The 19073-nt window shown below is 34.0% G+C and overlaps 2 protein-coding genes across 2 annotated transcripts; both read left to right on the top strand.

Moving 5' to 3' along the window:
* The first annotated feature begins 1995 nt into the window (after positions 1-1995).
* LOC144564189 (transducin family protein / WD-40 repeat family protein) lies at positions 1996-8834 on the top strand. Its single transcript, XM_078313736.1, has 8 exons — positions 1996-2374; positions 2993-3239; positions 3764-3920; positions 4302-4346; positions 4890-5055; positions 6228-6610; positions 7488-7670; positions 8503-8834. The coding sequence occupies exons 1-8, from the start codon at positions 2168-2170 to the stop codon at positions 8636-8638; spliced, it is 1524 nt and encodes a 507-aa protein (XP_078169862.1). The 5' UTR covers positions 1996-2167; the 3' UTR covers positions 8639-8834.
* Positions 8835-11316: 2482 nt separating this feature from the next.
* On the top strand, positions 11317-17996 carry LOC144563804 (ankyrin repeat domain-containing protein 2B-like). Its single transcript, XM_078313258.1, has 8 exons — positions 11317-11542; positions 11978-12108; positions 12644-12865; positions 14061-14209; positions 14854-15037; positions 16209-16301; positions 16902-17041; positions 17714-17996. Exons 1-8 carry the CDS (start codon positions 11530-11532, stop codon positions 17811-17813), a joined length of 1032 nt encoding a protein of 343 aa, XP_078169384.1. The 5' UTR covers positions 11317-11529; the 3' UTR covers positions 17814-17996.
* Positions 17997-19073: the final 1077 nt, after the last annotated feature.

The raw sequence follows: 19073 nt of genomic DNA, 5'->3' as shown, positions 1-19073 counted from the left end.
AAAATGGAGGCATAGTGGAGGCACAAAAGATGGAGACATTTGAACCCTCCTCTTAGACAATTTATGTATTTAATATGATGTGGTCCATCAATGTATAGAACAATTTAGGCATATTTCAAATTATTGACGAACTGATTATGAAATTTGCAATTTAGAAAAACACCTTTTCATATATCAGAAAACTGCCTTTTTCAGAGGACTGTGCAGTCCACACGGCTAACGATGCGGTCACATGGCTTTCGATGCGACAACACGTCTTTTGATGCGATGACACATTATACATTTTTCAAATTGACAAATAACCATAAAGGTTATATATACAAACGATTTTTTTTCCTTTGCAATTATGCAACTAACGTCAATTTTTTTTTTCCAATTTAACGTTTGTTAGTTTTGCATATTTTTGGTATAATTTGTGCTATTGATTCTAAGTAAAACCAAGCGAATTTGTAAATATGAAATTTCAATAAATTTTTAAGATTTTGGTCAAAATTTAGGAGATGATTTTCAACGAGGGTTCAAATGACTCAACTTCTATGTCTCAAATTCTCAATCATGTCTTCACTTTTTACCTTTTTTATAATAATTTTTTACAAACTTATATGCTAAAATATAACTGTTAGATGTGATAAATATTATATTTTCTACAAGTAAAAAAAAAATGTTTTTAAATAAAATATTTGTTTGAAAAATCAATGTTCAAAAATTATTTATATAAGAGGAATAAATATACTTTTGTAAATTATTTTTGCAAAATTATATATTTTCGATAAAATTAAAGCAAACTTGAAATACCATAAATATTTTATCTGTGCTTAAAAAATGACATGAACTATATTTAACGGTTATATTTTGATATTTAAGTTATTTAAGTTATATAAATAAAAGAATAATGAAAATAATAAAAGGGAAGACTGTTGAACCCTCTTATTTTTAATTATAGTAAGTGATCCATAAGTTTTTTGAAAACTAAACAAGGTCGGTTCAGGTAAAGCGAACCAGTCGGCCCCACAGGTCAGAAATCCGCATCCTCTGAGATATCTCAAGCTTTGCGTGACTTTTTGGAATCTCTCAACCGTTTAAATAGTTTTATACGAATCTCAAAGCAAAAATAATACTGGCCCCTACGCTATCCCCGAATAGGCACCGGACACATCGGTCACGCAAAAATTGAGATATCTCAGAGGATACGCACTCCACAGGTCAGTGGGTGTAAATTATCTTCTCATCGTCAAAACCTGAATCCGTGCACCAGATGTTTCGCAATCCCGCTAATGGTCTGGTCAATGAGAGAATTCGTTTGACTCTTTTCGTACTGTATTAATTAGGAGTACTTACTGTGGGTAGGGGTGCAAGCGGATCGGATACGGATCGGATAGTGGTAAAATCATATCATATCTATTTTTATTTTTTGGATATTAGATGGATACGGATACGGATATCCGCTTTTTATAATAGTGAATAATATAATTTCTTTTCATAATTTATATTAAATTATATAATATATATCTACTATTCGGATACGGATAATTAAAATTTAAAATTATATCCGTATCGATATCCGCACGGATATTCGGATTTTGGATATCCATATTAAATTTTTGAATACTTAGTCAGATACAGTTGGATAATATCCAACCCGTTTGCACCCTAACTGTGGGTCGCATGTCAGTAATTTCCGGTCTAGGTTGCAGAACCGAACCGGTTTAAGTCCTAACACGGTATTTTTATCTCTCATCTTCAGATCTTCTCCATGTTACCCAAATAAAACACTTCCAAGCAATTTACATTCCACGATTAGAATTTACGTCCTTTTACAAATAATTAATTAACGACGGTATCGAAACTATCGAAAACTGCGCTATTTTGCTTTTGGCACCTCGAAGTGAAAGTGCGTATATAATTACGTGTGACGAAGTATGTTGTGAATAGTGTCGTTGCTTTTAAGGCTCAGCTTGCTATTATTGTTTTCCCTTTTTTATTTATATTTATTTCTTGATTAGAAGAAGAAACCACATAAGCAAAGCTCCTCTCTTTCGAGTCCTGACTTGAGAGAGTAAGAATTAGAGAGGCCTCTGCATCTCTCTCATTCTCTCCAGTAGAAGCAAATATACATTTTCATATTAGCCCCTTAATTTAGTTTTATTAATTTGATCGATAATCAGCCATGGCGAGCCCCTTATCGAAGAAGCCAAAGCTGAACGCGCCAGCGTCGGAGCAGTCGCCCGTACGACATGCCAATGGTGATCGCTTGGCGAGCCAACAAGCGCGTGATGAGGCATGCGAGGAGGAGCAGGGGCTTATGGCTTTGGTCGAGCATCGAGGCAAGGAGGTGGTAACAATCAAACAGAAGCTAGCTCACTATCAATCAATGGTAAATTTTGATTAGTCGACCATTAATTTGATTTAGCAACCTCTCGTTTTGACATGCACCCCTAAATTCAGTTCCTATGTCTACTATTGACCATGCTCACTTGATAAATAAGCTCGAAAGGTATTACCTTTTTTTTCCCCTTCTTAATGAAATTGGATTGTCTTAGGTATTAATAGCGTCTATGTGAGGGGGATATGCAAAATTGATTGAATATTACCATGGAATTAGGGATCAGTAATTTTTGGGTGGTACTATGCAAGTTAAAGGAGCTTGCTTGTGGAACCTATACCAATTAATTTTATTCATTACTGTGTTGATTCAGTGCTTTTTTCCTTAGGTATTATTTAAATGGCAATCACATAACATATTCTGAGAAGATTCATAGGAAATGAAAATTGTTGCTGTGGCTGGGTAAGCAACCATTAAAGATAAAATTTAATTAACATAACTTTCTAAACATGCATATTCACTGTTTTCGTGTATCTGACAATAATGTCTTCCCGTAAATTTACTGCATATCAGTCCAGCACGGTACTGCATTGTGCTCAATTTTTTTTGCTTTAATTTATTGAAACAACTGCCATTATTTGAATGTTGAATATTTTCCAAATTTTCCAGTTGGAAGAGGCTGAGAAGAGACTCAGCGAGTCTAAATCCAAGCTCTCTCTTTTCAAATCCAGAAATAAATACCAAAACCAATCAAACTCAAATTCAAATTTAAAATCGAGGTCGCAGCCTGTTGTCCCTGTCAATGCTTCTAAGGCCAATCCACACCACCCTTCTTCATCCTCTTCAGGGCAATCCAATTCAGCGGACGCAATGAGCGAGAAGAGAAAACAAGAGAAACAACCAAAGAGAAAAATAGGTGAACAAAAATGACGTAATTTCTTAAGTTTTGGGCGTTGATATTTATGAGAAGATTCATTGTGAAACTTTTGTATACTACCCGACAAATTTTGGATATTGGAGCGTATTGTATGTTGTCCTGTATGCTTTAAATTTTAATATTTGCCCTTGTCATTTTGCTGTTTAGTAAAAAGCAAGGTAATGGATGTAAATTTAATAATTGAAGCTATTGCACATACATCTTACTGTTGGAAATTTGTGCATGATCGTTCTTCTGTGTAGATTTAGTACATGCAAATTGTGTCATTAAAAGTTAATTCCTGTACATTTTGTTAAGAAGCTAGTGCATATATTTGTGTCTTTAAATTATTCATTTGCATTTTAATAGTGCTTGCACATGTTGTCATACCTTTTTTTTCTGCTAACACTAGCTGTGCATTCTTTCTTTCATAGCATTTAATGTTGTAATGTACTACTTTTAACATTATTAATATGAAAATCAAAATGGTAAGAGATAATGATGATTTTGTTGTGGTTGCACAGAGGAGAAGGAGCACCAGGATTTGATACCAAGTGTGAAGAGGTCTTCTAAACCGATCATACTTGAGTTTGGAAACACTATTATTATTCCCAGTGATCATAAAAGGAAGATGAGGTGTCTTGAACTGTGCCCCACCAATGATAATCTCTTTGTTACCAGGTGTGCCCCTTTCCCGTTTGCAAAGGGTCAAACTTAGATGTGTAGCTTCACAAAAATTGAGATATCCTATATAACCCCACAAAATATCAGAAATGCTCATAATATTTTACAAAGATTGGCATTTGTTCAACTCAACATTCTCATTTACTTCAAAAATGTCATTTATACTCACCCTTCATCACTGATATGACTAAAATAATGAGAAAGGAGTTGGGTAATGTGGAAATCTAAAAGCATGTAGCAGAGGCGTGTAGGTGTGCATTATTGTGTTTACAATACTATATGGGCTTTTGAGATAAGGGAAATAATACCCTTATTTATGTTCTTCGTCGGAATGATTTTGTACATATCTGATAAGATTTTTGTTGTTTTGATTTGCAGTGCATTAGATGGGCTGATAAAATTTTGGCAAGTTAATGCTAAAATGTAAGGTTCTTATTTTACTTCTTTAATCGTGTTCTCTTTTTAACTTTCTTTCTAGAACTCTGCAGTCAAGATAACATAAAGGCCACCTCATCCTTTATGAGAACTAAACATTTTGTATTGAGTAAGGCTATGGTACAATGCATAGCGCTTTCGAAGTTCAAATAGTCGATATGAACCGATCAACATGATCTCCATATGAAAATGTACTTGAAGACTAGATTTTACATTATTTTTTAGAATTTTTTACTATTTTTTTTTTGGATAGGTAGAAATCACTACTTTTAAATGGTCTGGAATTTTTAGATCAAGTGATTTTCTACCTATCTATACAATAGAATTTTTTTTTGTAAAATAATGTAAAATTAGATTTACAAGTGCATTTTCATATGGAGATCATGTTGAACGGTTCTGAAAAGGGAGAGATTGATCCATAGTATGGAGCAAATTTGGGTTATGCATAGTACCATAGCCTCACTCTTTTGTATTATCAATTATTGTATATCAATGACAATATAATTTTCTTTTGTGTATGTAAAATGACAGGCCGTCTGCTTCATTACTTAGCACAACAGATTGTCTATCGCCAAAACATAGGCGATGGCCTGAAGACATTGCATGGCATCCAGATGGAGACACTATTGTTTCTGTCTATAGTGGTGATGCCGGTGACTGTCAGATCTCCATTTTAGATCTCAACAAGAGCAACGAAGTAAGTAGGCATGTACAAATTGCGTCTTCTTTTGCAGTGCATGCTGCATTTCTTGAGCTAACATTACTAGTGTGTCAATGAGAAAATGGTTATTTTAGGGTTTGTATATTTCTTCATGTGATGTCCTGATGAGCATATCAATAGTATTTGGTGTAATATTAATGGGTTACTTAAAACGTCATGCATATCTTCATTTCCTTGCGAGGGTAGAATTTTAATTAGGCATATAGCATATTGAGTTGGCTTATTGTGCTTTGGGAATTAAAGAGGATGTTTTAATTCGCACCAATATTTTGCGATAAAGTTCAAATAGTTGATCCAAACCATTCCGCATGATCTCCATATTAACATGTGTTTGGAGATCAATTTTTTTTTTACTATTTTTGTTATGAGTAGAAAATAACCGTTTTTCAGAAAACTCGGGACCATAAAAAAACAATGTTTTTCTACCTATCTAAAGAAATAGTAAGAAGTTTAAAAAAAATGTAAAAGTTGGTCACCAAGCACGTTTTAATATGGAGATCATGTTGAACGGTTCGGATCGACTGTTTGGACTTTTAAATCGCAAAATATGGGTGCGAATTAAAACAGCCTCTTTAATTTCCAAAGTACAATATCCCAACACTAACATATTGGTATAAAAACTGAAGATCCATAACAAAATCTTACTCTTTTGTACTTTGACTTCAATGGCATTCGCCGGAATGTAGATTTTCTGTACCTTGACTTCTTGCTGTTTAAGAGAGTTATATTGTAATGAAAAGGTGGGTTTCATCACAGTTCAAACAATTGACCTATGCAGGGAAAATTCCACATGTGCATTATTCTTCTTTCCTAATTTATTTCAAAAAAGAAGAAAGAGAAACCATTATAAAACCATTGATAACTAGATCAATTTCTCCTGGTATGTTTGACTCGATTAATAGACCAACAACAGCAAAGAAAGGGTAGTTTGGAATTCTGTTAAAATAAATAAATAACTATGGTTGTTTCTGATGTTTTACAATTTTTCTGTATTTCTTTAGTTTCAATATCTTGTCCATGGTACTTCTTGTTTTGCATTATATATTGTGGTTTTTAAAGGTAAACATGATACTTAACATAATTATACTTACCTAATTGTAAAATTTATGTTTAAGAAACCTAAGTTGTGATTGTATCTTAATTTCCAGAATCAGAAAAAAGTCTCTTACTTAGAAGCAAAGCCACACAACAAGGGTCTAATAAACAGCGTTACCTTCACACCATGGGAGGACAACATTTGCTTCCTGACGGGTGGGTCTGACCACTCGGTCATACTATGGCGTGAAGAAGAAGGTGATGGCAATTTTTCATACAAGCACAAGTCAGTGCATCGCGACATGCACTCGTCAGCTGTCATGGGTTTATCTGCGCTGAAACACAAAAAGATCGTCTTGTCAGTTGGTGCTGATAAAAGAATAATTGGGTTTGATTTGCTGGCCGGTCGATCAGATTTTAGGCACCAAATTGAGTACAAGTGCATGAGCGTGCTTCCAAACCCATGTGATTTCAACTTGTACTTGGTCCAGTCAGGGTAAGTTGATTTTATTATTTTCCTTGTGATTTTGAGTTGAGTGAGGCTATGGCAATATGCATATTATAAAACTGCCCACGCTATGGGCTCATATCTTTGTTTTTAATGTTCAAACTGTCGATCCGAACCATTCAACATGATCTTCATATGAAAATGTACTTGCATATTAAATTTTATATTGTTAGAATTTTTTACTATTTTTGTAGATAGGTAGAAAATCACTTGATTTGAAAATTCTGGACCATCCAAAAGCAGAGATTTTCTACCTATCTAAAAAAATAGTAAACAAATTCTAAAATATTTAAAATTTGCTCTACAAGTACATTTTGATATGAATATTATGTTCAACATTCCGATCGCTTGTTTGAATTTTGAAAATAGAGATATGGATCCATAGCACAGGTTGATCCATAATATGCAAATAATGTGATCATCGTATATGGTTACCAGGTGTAATTTGCTAACAATGTCATTGTTTTGCTTATTGTGAAATCTGGATAATGTTCGTGTGCAATACTTCAGAATATGACGCTTTGCTAAGAACATGAAATTATCAAGCACACCATTCTAACACAGTAAATTTTATCATCAATGATGCTTCTTGTCCTAAGTTACTTCAAGAAATACTGAGACTACCCTTTCGTTGTCTTTCGTTTATCTAGTGAGAACTGGTTGAGAGGTTAAACACCTTTGGCATCCTTTAATGAAAGGGCAAAGGAAGGGAATGAATACATCTGATTATATTACACATGTATACAAAATTTTCATTTTGCAGCGGTATAAACATGAATTTTGTTGAAATTTGATACAATCATACATGCCAGCAGATCTGGTGCTTAATGTTAATAATAATATGATCATGTGGTTGTTGGAACAGTGCACCTGGGCAACAACTGGGCCTGTATGATTTGAGGTTGAGGCGCACTGAGATTCACTCGTTTGGATGGAAGCAAGTGAGCAGCGACTCACAGTCGGCTCTGATCAACCAATCATGGTCACCTGATGGTTGGCATCTCTCCTCTGGTACCACTGATCCAAAAATCCACATCTTTGATATCAGGTATCCATTCTTTAATGATTGAGTGAGGCTATGGTACTATGCATAGCGCACTTTGGTCCATACTATGGATGCATATTTTCATTTTTAAAGTCCAAACACTCGATCCGTTCTGCTCAACATGATATCCATACGAAAATGTGCTTGGATGCCAAATTTTACATTTTTTAGAATTTTTTGTACTATTTTTTTTAATAGGTACAAAATCACTTCATCTAAATATTCTTGACCATTTGAAAGTAGTGATTTTTTACCCATGTAAAAAAATAGTAAACAAATTCTAAAAAATGTAAAATTTGGTCTTTAAGTACATTTTCAGATGGACATCATGATGAACGGTTTGGATCAACTATTTAGACTTTGAAAATAAAGATATGGATCCATAGTACGGACCAAAGTGCACTATACATAGTACCGTAGCCTCATTCTTTATTTTTTGCTTTAGCAATGGGCCCAGAATGCAAAAGTGTCAAATGTGATGCTTGGGTTGCAGCTTGAATATGTTTTACTCTTCGTTCAATATCTGTAGATTTTGGGTTAATTGAAAGGCTTAGATTTCCACTTTGATAAAAATTAGAAATTAAGAACTGAACTGGTCAGATTGGATTATAACCCTTGATCCTTGACCTGTTGGATCGGTCAAATCTAGGTGGAGTTGACTTGTCAAATCCCATTCAGCAGTTGCCAATATGCTCAGGTAGTACCAATATCTTTCCATCTCGTGAAAAATATCCTGCAAAACCCTAATTTTTCTAGGCTTATTATTATTTTTCTTACTTTTTTCTTTTTAATTGATGTGTGTTTGCTGCTTTTGACAATATAATTTCTGTGACAGGTATCAAGGGCGTGGGCCGTCTCAGTCAGTACAGGCGCACCAGAAGAGAGTATTTAAGGCCATGTGGCACCAGTCGCTTCCTGTACTCTCCTCCATATCTTCTGATCTTAATATTGGCTTGCATAAAGTATACTAAATTAAATTTTCATGTCTGCGTGCCTCCGATGTAGTCTGGTAAGTTTAGTGCAGTGTAAATTATGGATCTGAGCTCAAAGGATAGTTGTAGAATGAAAACCTGACAATCAGGTTTTTTGTTTTGCTATAGAGATGTTAAGGATTAATACTGTTTAATTGACTAGTTAGTTAAACAGAGAAAACAAAATTTTGGACAAGTTGTGAAAAAGAAATTTGACATTGTGCATCTGATATTTGTTCTAGACCTTAATCTGGTGTGGTATGAACTGACAAATTGTACATTCGCTATGGTTGAGTTGCGGTTTTTCATATGCAAAAATCAAATAATAAATACATCTATAAGGACTAATACTTAGTTACCACTTACCAGTAATATGAAGGCAGTAGATATAAAGTTGTAGCCTTGCCTCGTATTCATTTTGAAGCGGAAAATGCAATGTTTGTTAGAGTGATCATAGTTTCCATTGAAATTTCATGGGCTAAGCATTGGTAATAGTGGGAGAGAGAATAAAGATAATTTTGAGGGCCGTAGGTCTCTTGACAAACGTAACTTTAGTAAAGAAGGAAAACTAAAATCTCAAAATCTCTTACTTCTAGAATAGAAAGAATCAAAGAAAAATACGAAAACAGAAATATACTCTTCTAATTGCAACCTAAGGTATCCCAATATAGAATGACAGGATTGCGTCCGTTTCATGCAATCTGGTTATGCTGCTATTTATTTTTTTTTACTTTTCTAATAACAATTCGTTTTTTTAGCTCAACATCACAAACTGCAGTTGCAAATTTTGTAACTGATTTACTGTGGATTTTGGCAAAAGGACATGGAATGGCTCAACGGCACGGGATGTGCTGTGAATCGTGATTTTCGGATATTTTGTGGAAAAATCTAAAAGTCTGAAGCAAATTTAGACCCAAATTCTGAGCACGCTAAATTGTTTCCTGTCTGTGTATTCAAGGTTTCTTTGCCGTTTTTTCTTGAATTTTTCAGGATTTTCATCTAATTGAAAATACAAATATTAATAAAAAAAAATTCTGCTATTTAAATTTCACAGATATTGTTCCAAAGTTTGAGAATATTTCCTTTTTTTAGTACTTTTCATGCACATTTTCCATAATGTTCCATATTTAATTTAATTTTAGCCATTAAAAATGTATACATGGATAAATAGATAATATTTCTAGTTTAGACCCGACACGACACGATCGTACACTTCTTGATGTGTCTGAATGTAGGGGTGCAAATTGATCGGATACTGATTGGATAGTGGTAAAATCATATCCGTGTCTGTTTTTAAATTTTTGATACAAATATTAGACGGATACATACGGAACCCGTTAGTTCTTCCAATTCCGTTCCGAAGCATTGAAGCATCATACCAAAGCATCTGTTTCGAATCCGCTCCAAATTCGACTCAAATCCGAATTCGAATAAATGGATCCGGATTGAATAACGGATATCCGTAGATATATACATACAAGATATATATTTTCATAATATATACTAAAATATGTGGTATATATCTACTATTTGGATACAGTTAATTAAAATTTAAAATTATATCCGTATCCGCACGGATATTCAGATATCATATATCTATATCTAATTTTCGGATACGAACAGATATCATCCGACCCGTTTGCACCCCTATCTGAATGGCATATGCTATCCTTGTATGCACCCGTTTATAACTCCTTGAATTTTTCAAACAACACGAAACAGCATAACACGTCGAGCTGACCGAGCATGGTCGGGTTTATTAACAAATTAAAACAAAATATTTTATTTATAGGCTATATAAACTGCTAGGATGAATAACCGATAATTAATTTTGTGGGCTTGACCATAACAAGAAAATATGCTTTCCATTCAGCTCTTCCCTTCCATATAAATTCGGATCTCTGAAGTAATTCATAGTTTGAGTTTGTATACGGACCGTTTGATCAGTTTTGGCACGAAATATTAATGAATCTCTCAGATTTTAACTTGAATCGAATTGACACAAATTCTAATCCAATAATCCGGATTCAACCCAAGGAGATCGGGAAATTAATGAATCTGCTGTTATTCCAAAGAAATAATAGGAACCTGTTATTCTGATTCCAACCTTTGATCTTCGTTGAGAGTTCCGTATGAAAAAAAAAATTTATTAAGATTCTCGTATGAAAAAATTTAAACGGTTGAGATCGGAATAATAGATTCCTGTGATTTATTTCCAGGAGATCCGGACTCTTACGAGATACCTTAGGCCTAGTGAATTGTGATCTTCCTCTTTCATCGTTTTGGGCTTTGATCTAATATGAAATATCCAACGATCCTCCTCCATTTCCTATATTGGGCTTTTAACGGGTTTCTTCTCCCTCCGCTTTTGTCTTCTTTTTAAATTACATCTTAGTTCTCCCTCGTTCCTTCACAAAAATCAGTTGAAATCCAGAAGTTTCGGAAGAAATAAATCAAAATTAACCGAGAAACTGCAGTCCGTAGTAACCGTCGGCTGTTGGAATGTGGGTCCCACATGCCAGGTGACAGCAAAGCATTCTCCTAGCGTGTGAATTGTGACCCCATGGAATTGTGGAAACTGACAACCCAGACCAATAACACCCTCACAACTCTTATCACTTCCTATCCAAAAATCCCAAGCAATAAATTAATAGAATTATAGAGATTATTATTATCATTAAATCATTAAATAAAACAGTAGCAAATCTTTTGATACCTTACCAGAGCGTTTGCCTCGTGTCTTAGTATCTCTCCATTCGCACGTAAAGTACATAACCCCTCGTCATAGCACGACGCGTACTATTTCTCCTCTCTCTCTCTCTCTCTCTCTCTCTCTCTTTCTCAGAGCGGAGCACAAAAGCAAGCAAAAGAGAGCGAGAGATTAACTTCTCATGGCTACTCAAGGTAAATTTGTACTATTTGCTTTCGTTCGTAGATCGTAGTAGTACCTGAGTAGTGAGAACTGAGAAGGAAGGGGAATGTTGAATTATGAGGTGCATGCACATGGTGTAGCTATTCAGGCAGCTAGCGGGTGACATGGATTCGGACACCATGAGTGTGGAGATACACCGGGAACCTGGTCAGGGTTCTATGTTAGATGAATTGAATCTTATTGTAGGTTGGATTATAGGAGACTTATTAGATATTTAAGCGAGAGGCTTTTTATATGTCAAAATTCAGAATAAGATTCCGTGAGCAATTAGTAGCGTAAGAATGTAAGCTACTACCGGTAAGTGAGTGGACAAGAATTTTGGAGAATTTCAGGATCGATATTTTATTTATGGAAATACTGCATTAACATTTTGATTATTTATTGCTTTTTTTATTTTTATTATTTAGATGAGACCAAGAGCTCGAAGCCCGAATCTACGTCAACTCAGCCACCAACAACCCGCCGGCCTGCCACATCAGCACAGGCTGCTGGATTGCCAAATCCTTTCGACTTTTCTGCCATGACAAGCATTCTCAGTGTATGCCAAATTTATTTGTATTTAATTATCATTTAATCTTCTTCAGTTGAGAAATACAATTTATCTAGCTTTCTTAAATTATTATTACATCCACAATGTCATTGTAGTAAATTCTGAATTCTGTCTCCACTAAACACTGATATCACTTCTGATTTAAGTTTATTTCGGGTTTTGTGTCCAAATTATTGTATTCAAGCAAAAATCAAGCTCTTAAATTATATTATTTGAAGCCTGAATATTTTATTGTTTATTTTAGTTTTTTTGTGTTTATATCGAGAAGGCACTACCCTCTTCCTCCAACTAATTACAATAGTTGATAATAACAAGAATAAAAGAATTGTAGTTAACAAACAATAATAAACAATTATGTTATATAATTTTAGATGGATTGAGTTGACCCAAATTTTATCCACTTGCATGGTACATCTTGTGAGGGCACATTTAATAATTAATTCAGTTTAACAATAAAAGAAACATAATAACTTAGATTAAGAAGCAACTTCAAAAAGTAGTTATTTTGTTCAATATACTGCAGGAGCCTTCAGTAAAAGAAATGGCAGAGCAGATAGCAAAGGATCCGGCATTTTCTCAGATGGCAGAGCAACTCCAGAAAAGCATGCAGATGCCATCCCAAGACGGTAGCGGGCCCGCTATGCCACAGCTGGACCCACAAAAGTACATGTCAACTATGCAACAACTCCTACAAAATCCCCAATTTGTTACAATGGCTGAACGTCTTGGTACTGCTCTCATGCAGGTAATTCATTATTGTTTGTGTTTTTCTAAAAAATTTTTGAAGGTCGTGTTTTTCTAAAATTAGTCGACAAGATAATTGATAGATGAGTAATTCTCTTGTAGATTCATAGCTGGATAGCAATTTTCTTCTAGAAAATCTTACTTAAAGATGGAAATAATTAAATTTTGCCTCCTAGATGTATCTTTAAAATAAAAAGTCGAACCATGCTCAGGCACATGCTTTTCCTATAAAAACCTTGTGTTTAAAATATCAGTTTTTTGCTTTCTTTAAAATTATTTTTGGGTTACACAAGAATATTCTTCCATGATGTTGCTTTATGTATCTGGCACACCTTGATGTTGATATAACACTTGTAGGTGTTTATATGGTGTTTATTAGATTGCATTAGAAAAATATGTGCGGCACAGTAGTGATGACATGGCATGTTTGGCATTTCTTTTGAACATGGCATGCTACATGGCAGTTTGGGTGATTATGCTTCACATGACAACTGCTATGTTAAGTGAAATCGGGTATTAATAATTAAGTTGAGTTGGCAGGTTGGAACTCAGGTGTCATTGGATTTGTGTTGTCGCATATTGTAAGTTGATAGGGTTCAAGTCAAATCAGTTTGAGTTTTGATTTAGTTAGAAGTTCAAAAAGCTTTGCTCACATCACAAAATTGCCATGTCTAAATCAGGCAACCTTGCCAATCCTTGTAGGGTGCAAGGCTGTAGAGGTTTGATCATATGATGAAATTCATGTTTTTATTTGTTTCATTTGTCGAAGAAGTTGAGAACAAGCGTTTAATGGAATTCATTGAGCGTAAGTAGGTTTCAGTTGGAAAAAAAAAATTTAGAGCTTATTGGGGCAGAGAAAGGGTTCATGATTCATAATTTTTTTTTTTTAGAATTGGTGTTCTTTTAAGTTCCCATTTCTTTTTTTTATTAAAGTTATTTCCCATTTCTTAAAATGAGTTCCGAATAATTTGATCTTTATGCATTTGACCAGAGAGACATAAAATTTGCAAATAAGCATGTTGAAAGTCTCTGATCTTTAGAATGCTATTTGTTAGATTAGTACCAATATAAAGATAAAAGAATATGTTGTTTTCCCATATTACTTTTTGTTGACCTGATAGGTTGAATCAATTTTCTTCTTAACTGTAGTCATGGCAGTTTTACATATAATAAAAGGAAAATTTTATAAATTGCAGGATCCTGCAATGTCTAGCATGGTAGATAATTTGACAAATCCGGCAAACAGACACCAGCTCGAAGAAAGGATGACCCACATGAAGGAGGATCCCGCACTCAAACCAATCCTTGATGAGATTGAAACTGGTGGTCCCGCCGCAATGATGAAGTAACTGCACATACCTTACTATAATTAACTCTGTATTATTACCATTTTATTTTAGATATAAGCTCTTAGTAATAATGATTGGTTGTACCAAATTCATTTTGCTCGCATTAAGCCTATTTGAAGTAAGGTCAGTTTTGTCCTTTTACTCCGTGCTCCATTTTGGGAGCTTGAAGTTATTATGCTATGGAAATGTCTGAAGTTTGCAGAAGAAAACACAAAATTTTGATAATTTATAGTGGTTTACATTACATTACAGTTACCTTCCCCTTTTTTGGACAAGTACTGTTAATAGAATGATTCTAGGGCGCTAGGCTATTAGAGCATATACATTAGTAAAATTAATAAGAAATTAAAAATAGCTATCAAGCACTAAATAGAAATTAAGTTAATTTTAATTTCTAGACCTCTACACTTGTACAATTAACTTCTAATTTCTTTTAGCGGCCACATCAGCAATTATTAATATGGAAGAGAGGACGAGAGCCAATAGAAACAGATAGAAAGCAATTTCTCTAAAAGAAACTTTATAAATTCGAAATACATCCCAAAAATTAGAATAGAAATGCCACACGTGCTTTTAGAAATAAAAAGGAAATCCCAATGCAGATGCTCTTAGATTTAACTTGATTTATTTTTGCTTGCAGGTACTGGAACAATCCTGAGGTGTTGCAAAAGATAGGGAAGGCGATGAATGTTGGTCCCACTGGAGTAGAGGGGAGTGATACCGCTGCATCTGGGACCGAGGAAGAAACTAATGAGGGGGAGGAGGAAGAAGGATATGAGGAAGAATCCCTGCTCCATCACGCTGCCAGTGTCGGTGATGTGGAGGTATCAATTCTGTAATTTATTTATTTTTTGGTGGAATTATTCAAAGATTTAAAAACAGCTTTACCGAGAAAAATGGTTATTTGAGATATTTTATTGCATGTATTACAGCCCCTAAATAGCTAGGTAATTTGACTGGCAAAATTGTCATTATTTAAGGGCAAATAAGTGATTGTCGTGAAATTTTATGTAGCATTGGATGTAATGCAATTAAAATTTGATCCGATTCCTAATGAAGATAGAAGACAGCGTTGAATTTTTAAATTAGAGAGTTAGTAAGGGATCAATGAATTTATTTTTTCTGTTTATCTTGATTTTTGTAAGGAACAAAAATTTCCATGCTCCATAAATAATACCAAAACTAGGCCTGGAAGAATAATAGCAACACTTCTGAATGCATATCTTCAGTCAACTTTTCTGCGAATGCATCCAAATTTTAGGCATAGTTTTGCTATTCTTTATAAAAAGTTGAACAGAAGAAAAAAATCATTTTGTTTCCTTATAAAGATCTGATTTCATTCCTTGAAGAAAGAAACATGCTATTTCTATATTCTTGAATTTGAGGACTAGTTTGGATATAAAATAGTACAATGATTCCAGTTTGCCCTTAGTTATTCTGGTTTTAACCTTGTATTGCAAATAATGGAAGTACAGGAAAGTTAACCAGTCACCTCTCAGGGGCAAAATTATCATGGATAAAGGGAAAGCCAGAGTTGTTATATTTTTACAATCTTAGTATTATATTATTATTACTTTTTTAAAGTAATTGGAAAATACCTGCTCATATTGCAGTAAACAAAGAAAAATATTTACAAGGTTAGTGTTACAACTTGCAAAGTTGTTTTGTTAGTTAGATGCAGTCTTGCAACTAGCCTCAGAAAATGGCGTTATTTTCTTTGTATTCTAATCGAGATTAATAAGCTTATTAATAAATAAATATAAGCAAACCAGTACATTATAACTTTGTCAACTATAGTGGTAACATATGTGATATTGGTATAAAATTTGCCCTTCAATATTATATCGCTAACAAAGTTTGCGCTAAAAAGGGAGCAGTGAAATGTTTTATAACATGGTGAGGGAGTGCTTTCTTGCTGATATTGTACAGAGATTTTAACTGTTACCAATTTAAGTTTAGGTTTAACTTTTGTATGTCTTCCTAAATTATATTCAGATATTAAAGAAGGCTCTGGAAGATGGGGCTGACAAGGATGAAGAGGATTCCGAGGGAAGAAGAGCTCTACATTTTGCATGTGGATATGGCGAGGTATAATTCATTTCAGTCATCTCATTTTGAAAATTATAGTTGATAACTGATAATTATGACCAATGTTTTCTGCTGACGAGCGATCAAAGAGAGTACAAAATATAAATCTTTGATCCTTACACAGAAGGACGATGCAATTAAATTGGTTATTATCGAAAATACTGATTGCGAAAAAAAGTAAATTTCTTTAGCAAAATCTACTTTTACCCCTTTTCCTTTTTTTTGAGTAGAATTACAGACAGATCCTTAAGCTGTGATTATTGTTAGTCAACATGAGTATCCTACTTGAAGGATTATGAAAATTGCGCCATACATAGCCAGGATGACCAGAACTTATTTCTTTTTTTATAATTGAAAGATGCCAGTAGGGACCACAGAGAAAATTAGCAATTTTAAGCACAGAGATGGTAACTCTGGAACTTGAGTCTACCAATTAAGCACCATATTATGTGATTTACTATTTACCATTTTCCTTAATTAATAACCAAGCACCCTTTCTTTTAGCTTCTTAATCTGTCCTCTTCACTTTACTGATGATGCCAAAACCAAAAGAAAGGAAACAAATAAACTAACAGTTAATATTTTCTGTGCCTTTTTTAGGTTAAATGTGCTCAAATTCTTCTGGAAGCAGGGGCTGCTGTTGATGCATTAGACAAGAACAAGAACACTGCCCTTCATTATGCTGCTGGTTATGGCCGCAAGGAGTGTGTTGCCATTCTCTTAGAACATGGAGCAGCTGTGTAAGTAAAATTAAAATTTAATGCATGGATCATTAGATAATTTGAAACCTATTTGAATTTTTCTTGTCTTATGCTTATGGGGGTTTGGACCTCATGGGAACTTGACTGATGCTCTGGAAAATATTCAAGAGCCTCATAATATATATTGTTACAATTAAGTGGTATAAATTGGCCATTTGTGTGAGGCTATGGTACTATGCATAGCGCGGATTGGTCCATACTATGAATCAATATATCTGTTTTTAAAGTGTAAACAGTCGATCCGAACCGTTCAACATGATCACCTTATGAAAATGTACTTATAAATCAAATATTACATTTTTTAGAATTTTCTTTACTATTTTATTATATAGGTAGAAAATCACTAGATCTAAAGATTCTAGACCATTCAAAAACAGTGATTTTCTATGTATCTATAAAAATTCTAAAAAATATAAAAATTGATTTACAAGTACATTTATTAAGGTGATCATGTTCAGATCGACTGTTTAAACTTTTAAAATAGTATTTATCCATAGTACGGATCAATCCGCGCTGTACATAGTACCATTGCCTCACTCTGGCCATTTCTTAACTACTACAAATGTTCTAATCAGTAATGATAGCTATTTTATGACTCCTTTTTTTGGTTCAATATAACATTACTTATAACTAATATTTTGTTTGTTGCAGCACTCTTCAAAATTTAGATGGAAAGACCCCAATTGATGTTGCAAAGCTGAACAGCCAGGCTGAAGTGCTCAAATTGCTTGAGAAAGATGCTTTTCTTTAAATCTGAATTTTCTCTGATTCTGAATATTTGCGTTGTTGTGGTGAAACAGTTTTTCCTGTTTCATCCTTTTATTATTATTCTAGCCTATATTACCGTTTGTAGGCATTTGAATTGAGTGTGATTAATTCTGAGAGCTTTCCCTTCTTGGGCATTAATAAAGGATTCTCTAATGAATTTTGAATATTTAGTTATTAATCCAGTAGTTATTCTGGGATGTCTGTTTTTTTTTTTTTTTTCTGAATCCAGTAGTCACATGAGAAGCATTAACCCCTTCTTGGCTTTATGGTAAAGATATTGACAGAGCTGGTTTGGCTTCATAAAGCGCACCAGTCATGTACTTTTTTTCATTTTGTCACTATTGATTGTGCGCCTTAAAGTCATAGTAGCTCTGTCAATATATTTACCCGGCTTAATCCTAGTTTAATAGGGAAGCCGTTTAGAGTGCAGCGAATCTGATCACATCATTCATACTAATGCACATTTTTTAAAAGCATGTCATATCGTATTACAATTACTTTGTCAATAGTTGCCATTAAGAGTGGCAAAATGCAAACCTCTAGCTATGATTTTCATATAAATTGTCCGGATTAAGCTTAACGAGGGTGTTCGCAATTTGGGCAGGCTTAAATTTTGAACTCCACTAAGAAAAATGTGTTTGGCTAGGGAAATTTAAGAAAGTGAGTCTTTAGCTTTCTTAAGAACTCAAGTACTTAAGTTATGTAGAATAGTGGCTTAAAAATTAGAATAAGTTTAAAAAAGTAGACAAAAGGAGATTTAAAAAAGTGATTTTAAGCTTTGTAAAGGAGCAAGTGTTTGCAAGCTTAAGACTCTCCCTCAAGAAATTCTGAGGATGTGCCGAACACTACCAATGTGAATTGAACTATCCAAATCAAATATTGTATCGAATTTGATCTAATGTCCAAACAAAAACCCAGTTCCTTCTATCTGTTGCCACACTGCCAAACCCGAAAGCGTCTCCGAGTGATGGATTCAGTAACTTTGTCAGGAGGCAAAGAAAAATCCCGAAACTTCTGGATTTAAGGTGCATATGCATTGGATATCCGTGCGAATGCGGATACAAATATAATTTTTATATATCATATAGTTTAATGAGGTGGGCTCAAATGCTCCATTACTTGCATATTTCAATTATGTTCTATATTTTTATCTCCAATTATAAAATCTAAACAGATAATTCGAACCGCTTAACATGATATCAACATTAAAATATGCTTGGAGACTAAATTTTATATTTTTTAG

The sequence above is a fragment of the Carex rostrata genome, chromosome 13 (assembly GCF_964058835.1).
Source record: "Carex rostrata chromosome 13, lpCarRost1.2, whole genome shotgun sequence".
Lineage (NCBI taxonomy): Eukaryota > Viridiplantae > Streptophyta > Magnoliopsida > Poales > Cyperaceae > Carex > Carex rostrata.
The sequence above is the reverse complement of the archived record's forward strand: the minus strand, read 5'-3'. Positions and strand labels throughout refer to the sequence as shown.

Bases quoted from the DNA above. Each gene is read 5' to 3' on its own strand.
- LOC144564189 (XM_078313736.1), top strand. From the start codon at position 2,168: ATGGCGAGCCCCTTATCGAAGAAGCCAAAGCTGAACGCGCCAGCGTCG. The intron at 3,240-3,763 runs GTGAACAAAAAT...GTGGTTGCACAG, and splicing joins ACAACCAAAGAGAAAAATAG to AGGAGAAGGAGCACCAGGAT. The intron at 5,056-6,227 runs GTAAGTAGGCAT...CTTAATTTCCAG, and splicing joins ATCTCAACAAGAGCAACGAA to AATCAGAAAAAAGTCTCTTA.
- LOC144563804 (XM_078313258.1), top strand. The intron at 12,109-12,643 runs GTATGCCAAATT...AATATACTGCAG, and splicing joins CCATGACAAGCATTCTCAGT to GAGCCTTCAGTAAAAGAAAT. The intron at 14,210-14,853 runs GTAACTGCACAT...TTTTGCTTGCAG, and splicing joins GGTCCCGCCGCAATGATGAA to GTACTGGAACAATCCTGAGG.